This window comes from Fonticula alba (assembly GCF_000388065.1).
Source record: "Fonticula alba strain ATCC 38817 unplaced genomic scaffold supercont2.9, whole genome shotgun sequence".
Taxonomy (NCBI): Eukaryota; order Rotosphaerida; family Fonticulaceae; genus Fonticula; species Fonticula alba.
Genome location: NW_009242979.1, coordinates 586,594 through 593,083, shown reverse-complemented (window position 1 = coordinate 593,083; position 6,490 = coordinate 586,594). Strand labels below are relative to the sequence as shown.

Below are 6,490 nucleotides of genomic sequence, written 5' to 3'. Positions count from 1 at the left end.
TGAGCGCCATGGCCGCGGACTTGCTGGTCCGAGTGCACGGCACAGAAGACGATCTCCCCGATGCGAGCCACATCGAACGGCCGGTAGGTGATGGCACCAAGCAAAATGTCTCGCGGGTATCGCCCATTGGCCAGGGTGGTCTCCTCCTCCGGGGGCCGGGGGTCGCGAATGAGCACCAGCGTCCGGTGCCGCCAGTCCAGCACCAAGCGCGTGACATACTCCGGCGGCATGTTGGGCAGCTGCTTGCGGAAGAGCGACCGCGCTGCAATCAACAGGCGCATGGACTGCGGCGAGCCATTGTTCACCACCAGCAGCGCGCGTGTGATATCCGGCGGCCCGGTGGTGCCCTCGGGGGCTGGGGAGCTCAGCCGCGCCACCTCGAAGGGCGAGTCGTAGAAGAGCTGGCCAAGTGGCAGCTCGGTCTCGGTCATCTCGGTGCCCGCCGGGAGCGTCTCATTCAGGAAGCCCGATCCATCGGCCACCGATTCGGTCGAGGGGGCCTCCACACCGGCTGCCGTCTCGCCAGTCGGGAGCGACTCCGGTGCTTGCAAGTCGTCGGGCTCGGACTTGATGGGGTGACTGGTTGCCGGGTCGCTGCCGGACCCCTGGGCCTCGGGGACATCCGCCATGCTGGCATCCGAGCCATCTTTCCCAGCACTGGCATTGGCGTCAGGCACATCCGACACGCACGGCCCAGTGCTCGGGGTGTTGGCTTTCGCCGGCTCATTGTCGAGAGTCCCGGGCGGGACCTCCGGAGACCCGGGCAGATCACTGTCCGGGGACTCGAATTCCGCGTCCGAGAGGATGAAATCGTGGCCCTTCATCGGATCGCAGTCGCCAAGAGACAGGTCACTTGTGGCCGAAGTTGGGGTAGACCCGGTGGTAGGGGCGCCTGTTTTCCGACCGACGCATGGGAGGGCTGTTTGTCAGTCTGTGTGTATGTGTGCGTGTGTGGGAGGCAGAAGGAGAAGGGGAGAGGGAGAGAGAGAGAGAGGAAGGGAGAGGAGCGGGAGAGGAGTGGAGGAGGACACTATGCATGCATGCATAAGGTGCCTCCAATGTGGGACGAACCATCTCCAGGCGATCGGGGAGAGGTCATTCTTGTATTCAGGATCACCGAGAAGCAGGTCCCACCCAGCTACGGGAGGGGGGGGGGGAGGAGAAAGGGGCAAAGTCCCGGGACGGAGGAGCAAGAGAAACACGAAAGAGAGTGTGAAAGAGGAGGAGGAGGAGAGAGAGGGGTGGGGGAGGACGGCGCAGGAGTTGGTTCGGCGGCGGGTCCGCGGGGACGGTGCAGGCGCCGACAGGAGGGAGAGAGGGGAAGAGGACGATGGAGGAGTTGGTTCGGCAGCGGGTCCCGGGGACGGTGCAGGCGCCGACAGGAGGGAGAGAGGGGATGGGTGTGGTCAGGAGGTTGGGAATGACCCCGGTCCGGGGTACGATCTCATCAAGCGCAGGGAGCCGGGGCCGGCCACCTGGCTCTCCGGTCCGGGAGGGAGGTGCACACCGGGGCAGTCGTTGATGCCTGGCGGGAGTGCTGCTGGCCAGGCCTCGGATCCTGGACCTGTAGGTCACCGCGCGGCCGATCGTCCCCAGTGGAGGAGAGCCGGCCGCGCACTTCGACCGGCCCTCCTGAGGAAACCAGACAAGCGCAGGGCGCCGGCGAGAGAGAGAGAGAGAAACACACTCTCACGCTGAGGGAGCGGGGGGAGGGGAGGGAGAGAGACAAAGGGGAGAGATGGGCCAACCAACGGCCGGGCCGAGGGAGCGATCGGCTCTGGTAACGTGATCAGCACCCAGTCGGGTGGCACCTCAGTTGTGGGTAGTATTATGTCCCGGCGCTGCTCCCCACCCACAGGTTGGCACATTCATGGGCGTAGTTCTCGGGGCCGGGGCCGGGACCGGGGCCAAGGGGGGGGGGGGGGGGGGGGGGGGGGAACAGGCTGACGGACAGGCGGGCATCGGTCGGGCTTTCTCTTTTATCTGCAAGGGTTTGGGTGTATTGTGTGCTGGACACAGGAGCGGCAGCGACGCGCCATGGGAGAGGCTCGGGGAAGGCCAGCGCGCGCGCGCGCGGCATGCCGCCGGACACATGGCACGCGTCCAGGCCACTTCAGTCCTCCTGCTGGGCGTTGCGCAGAGCCCGTCTCCCGGAGCGCGAGTCGCTAAGGGCATCCGCCTGGATGGAGGCAGCGGCGGCAATGGCCGCGCCCCGGCGCGTCCGCGGCGAACTCGGCTCCGGAGCATGGGCGGCGGCGGCCGTGAGCGAGTCGCTGCGAGTCATACGACGGCGCGAGACGCCGCCAGCCTCAGCCCCCGGGGACCCGGGAGCTTGGGTGTCGGATGCGTCGGACAGCCGGCGCTTCGACCGGAGGCTAGATAGCCGAGCATTGGATACCGGCGAGGAGGGGGTGGAGCTAGGAGGGGAAGAGGGTCAGAAGGGGCGCATCGCGGGCCACTTTGGTGGCAGGAAGCAAGGGCGGGGGAGCGGGGCCGGAGAGGCCGCACCTGCGAGCTGAGGGGCTCTGTGAGCGTGAGGGCGAGGCCGATGCCGAGACCGAGGAGGATGTCCCCGAAGAGGAGGACACTGGGCGGCTGTCGCCGCCGGCCAAATCACTGTCGTCCGTGTGCAGGTCCAATTCACGGGCGTCTGAGTGGTGACCCAGGGCCGAGGGGGAGCGGCCAGAAATGCGAGATGAGCGTCGAGTGCGCCGAGGGGTGAGGGAGCCTGGGTGAACGCGTGCGCGCGTGCGCGCGCGCACACACATACATACACACATACGCACACGCACATGCACATGCGCGCGCACAGACACAAGCACAGACACAAGGACACACACACACACACAGACACACGCATGTACAGGGACACGCATGCACAGGAACACACACAGACACATTCACAGGGAGACACAGGCACACACGGGGCAGGGTGAGGGGGGCATACGAGGGCGATGGAGAGAGAGAGAGAGAGAGGCGGAGGAGAGCGGAGACATACCGTCCTCTTGGAAGTCGGAGTGGAGTGGCGACCCTGAGCGTCCCTTCGACGCGAGATGCCGGTCAAAGCGGCTACTCCGGCGCGGAGAGCCGGGGGGCTCGTCGGATAGGGCGCCCATGGACGGTGATGTGGCCCGGGGCAGGAGGCTCCCGGGGGGATCAACAGGCTCGGCCTTCAAGCGAACATCATCCTCCGCATGGGGCCCGACTGGGGGGGTCTGCGATGGCGATGGCGACGACCGAGGGGTGTAGCCTTCGAAGTCTGCCGGCGCGCGCGGGAGCAGAGCCAGAGAGCAGGCATATGGGAGAGCACATGCGCGTGTGGACGAAGGGGTCAGGGCAATTCAAAGAAGATGGCACCCAGAGGGGAGGGGGAGGGACGGAGGGGAGGGGGGGCACATGTCTAGGCGCTGGGCGCTGCGGTCACCGTGTGTATCACCCCCCCCCCCCCCCCCCCCCCCCTTGGTCCCTCCCTCACTCTCTCCCCCTCGCACACAGACAGGCACATACGTTCAGGTAACGAGCCGAGGGATATCGACCGCTGAATGATCTGCAGAGGGAGGACAAAGTCGACTGGCTGGTCGGAGGAAAGGTGGAATGGCGGACGAGTGGCCCCGCCGTCGCTGGAGGCCAGATCATCCAGCAGGCCCAGCGGCGAGTGGACGGCCGAGGAGGCAGCCGAGTTGGAGGCCGAGCCGCCGGTGCCCGGTCGCCGGGCGCCGGCCGGGCCGCGGCCCGGGCCGGCCAAACTGCCGGACGGCTGCGGGGTGGCACGTCGGCCACCGCGTCCGGTCCGCCCGCCCCGGGTAGAAGAGGCCCGGCGGCCAGCCACGCCGCGCCGGCCGCGGAGAGCCGGAGCCGAGGCAGACTCGTCGTCCTCCGACACTCCCGACATGTCCCCCTCAGAGGCATCATCTTCGGACATGCCGGCGGGGAGGTCGTCCTCGCGCGCTTCGGCCCGGGCCTCGGCCTCCTCATGAACGGCAGCCTCGTCCTCGGCAAGACGCTCGAGCCCGGCCAGGTCATACAGCTGCTGCACCCGATGCCAGAGGGCCGACCGGGGAACAAAGACGGGCAGCCGTGGGGCCGGCGAGTCGGCCTCGCCGAAGCGCGGGTGCGCCAGCAGCAGACGCCGCGTAAGCAGCAGCCGGCTGGACAGGTAGTGGTGGATGGCAAACATGCGAATGTGCTTGTGGATGCCTGTCCGCCGACGGGGCGCGTGCCAGGCTCGCGGGTGTTAGCAGGGGGCCCAGCGGCCGAGTCCAACTTGGACACAGGTCAAAGCCCGGGGCGGGGGAGGCGCGCGCACCAATCGGCTTGTACTTCTTCAGCGCCCGAAAGAGGAGGATCTCCAGCTCCGGCGTCCAAACGAAGCTCTCCGAGGGCAGGGAACATCCGGGCCCGGCCGGTTCGCCGGGGGCAACCACAGCACCAGGAGCGGCGGTCGCAAGAGCGGCATCAACGCTGGCGGCGGCCACTTCAGGAGGAGCAGCGCCGGCTGGCACGTCGTCGCCGCCGCCGCCGCCGCCGCCGGGCGGGGCACCCGAGTCAGCCTCCTCCTTGGGGCTCTTCATGAGGCAGAGCGTGCTCGCAGGCTTAACGCCGATGCGCTGGGCTATGCACGCAAGCGTCTGTCTGCTGTGCGTGTGTGTGTGTGTGTGTGTGTGCGTGTGCGTCCGGGGGAGAGGGGGGGGGGAGCGGGAGGGAGCGGGAGCGTGCGCGAAGGGGAGAAGAGCGGAGAAGGGGGCTGGAGGAGGGGGCGAGGACACAGTCTAGAGCATGTCTCGGGGTGGTAGGACCGGGGCAGCTCCCCTGAAAAGCACAGCCATCACGGGTGCGGTTCACGCACGTGCGCTCCAACACACACGCATGTACAGGCACCCCACACAGACACACGCACGCACACACAGCCAGGCGCGTGTGTGTGCACTTGGCTCGCTAGTTCTGCGGCCGGCCTCGAGCCCTGACGGACGCCGCGTCCCCGGAGCGGGCGGGCTCGTCGCCGAACGACAAACACCGGCCAGGCTGGGCGCCGGTCTATTTTCATGCCCGCCCCGGTGTCCGGGAGCGGGGGTGCAGGCGGGTGCCGTTCGGTCAGTTGGCATGTGCGCCTCTTGGCCGGCAGTTCGGCAGAAGGTTGGCCTTGTCCCGGGGTCGGCGCGCGCGCGCGCGCGCGCGAGGGGTGCCCGCCGGCCGCAGCCCGCCTCGGCGCAACGGGAGACCCGAGTCTGGTAACTGTGGCCGGGCGCGAGGCGGAGGGGAGTCCGTGGGGAGTCTTAATTGAGTGTGCATGCATTCCCCCGCGAGGAAGGCAAAAATGTTGGCGGAATGCCGGGAATCACACATGACCAGAGTTCTCGATAATCCCGCCACAGGGGAGGGCCAAACGGCTGGGCGACTTTTCAGGGGACAGGGGTCTAACTGGCGGGTGATCGCCCGTGGCGCATGGGTGTGGAAGCATTGTCTCCGGGGTGTGGACCTCCGGGCTTTCCGCGCGCCGTTCTCGACATGATCCGATAATATTTAAATTTCCAGAATCGCAGCCGATAGCGCGTTGGTATCTCCCAACGGGCTCGCATCGCTGTGGGCTAGGCAAGCATGGCCTCTCGGCCGGGGGCCTGCCCCTGGGTCGCTCGGGCCAGGGAGAGGAGCCCGGAAAGGAGGGGCTGGAGCCCGGACCATAGCCGGGCCCTGGTACATGCCCCCAACTGGCTGAGCACGGAAGAGAGGGGAGAGGGGAAGGGGAAGGAGGTGCGACAATGTCACCCCCCGGAGACACGCATCTCTCCGGGGGTGAATGCGGCCGCCCTGTCGCCGGGGGCCCCATCGGCTCCGGCCATCGGGGCATGCAGATGAACGGCCGGCTCCCATGCCTGCTGTGGAGGTGCGGCCATGGGGCGACATCGTGAATCGCGAATGCGATGAGCGGCGACGCTTCCTGGTGTCCCGACAGGATGTCCCGTCACCGAGAGGTAGCCGCAGCCCTGGGCAAGCGAGCGCCGTGGCCATCGATTGTACAATCGACGCCGCAACCCGCCCTCGGCAGCGGCGTGCACAGGCGTGCCGATCTGCCCGTGTGCCCGAGGTGTCCGTGAGCTGGATCGAGGAGCTATGCGACTCGCGCGATCCATGCCTGCGTGCAGAGGTGGCGTCACTCGGCTCGAGCACTCGGCTGGCTTGCCCGATGGGTGTGTGTGGCCGAATGAGCCCAACGCCAGCTTCGGCCTACGGTACATCCTACTCTTGGCACCAGGCGCGCCAACTGGCATCCACATCCCGCACGCCCCCCAGGCCGAGGCGCCAACTCGTCCCCATGCCCTCGATGAATGGCCGGGCCGCGGACAGCCCGCCTGTGCTCCCCGTCGCCACATCCCCCGGCCCCAGGCCTGGCGCGCCCTATAAAAGCCGCCCCGCCCGGCAGTCACCGGCCCCAGTGGCAGCCACACCCAATGTTCCTGCCTCTCCCCCAGAGCAACTTCGAATCCCCTTCCCC

At 67.9% G+C, this 6,490-nt stretch overlaps 2 protein-coding genes across 3 annotated transcripts in view; both read right to left on the bottom strand.

The window, feature by feature from the left end:
* Positions 1-1,099, bottom strand: part of H696_05197 (hypothetical protein) — a gene marked incomplete at both ends in the record, with an annotated part of 4,062 nt that extends 2,963 nt beyond the window's left edge. The window contains 2 exons of the mRNA XM_009499055.1: positions 21-892; positions 1,072-1,099. Coding sequence (XP_009497330.1) covers positions 21-892; positions 1,072-1,099 — 900 coding nt within the window. The remainder of the gene's footprint in view (positions 1-20; positions 893-1,071) is intronic.
* An 881-nt stretch (positions 1,100-1,980) lies between these two features.
* On the bottom strand, positions 1,981-4,571 carry H696_05196 (the record flags this gene model as incomplete). 2 transcript variants are annotated; one of them, XM_009499053.1, is made up of 5 exons in its annotated part: positions 1,981-2,417; positions 2,509-2,728; positions 2,999-3,259; positions 3,508-4,197; positions 4,307-4,571. In XM_009499053.1, the coding sequence occupies 5 exons, from the start codon at positions 4,569-4,571 to the stop codon at positions 2,114-2,116; spliced, it is 1,740 nt and encodes a 579-aa protein (XP_009497328.1). In that variant the 3' UTR covers positions 1,981-2,113. The 2 variants fall into 2 exon arrangements, with proteins under 2 accessions (XP_009497328.1, XP_009497329.1); XM_009499054.1 differs by having other exon boundaries at positions 2,509-2,650.
* Positions 4,572-6,490: the final 1,919 nt, after the last annotated feature.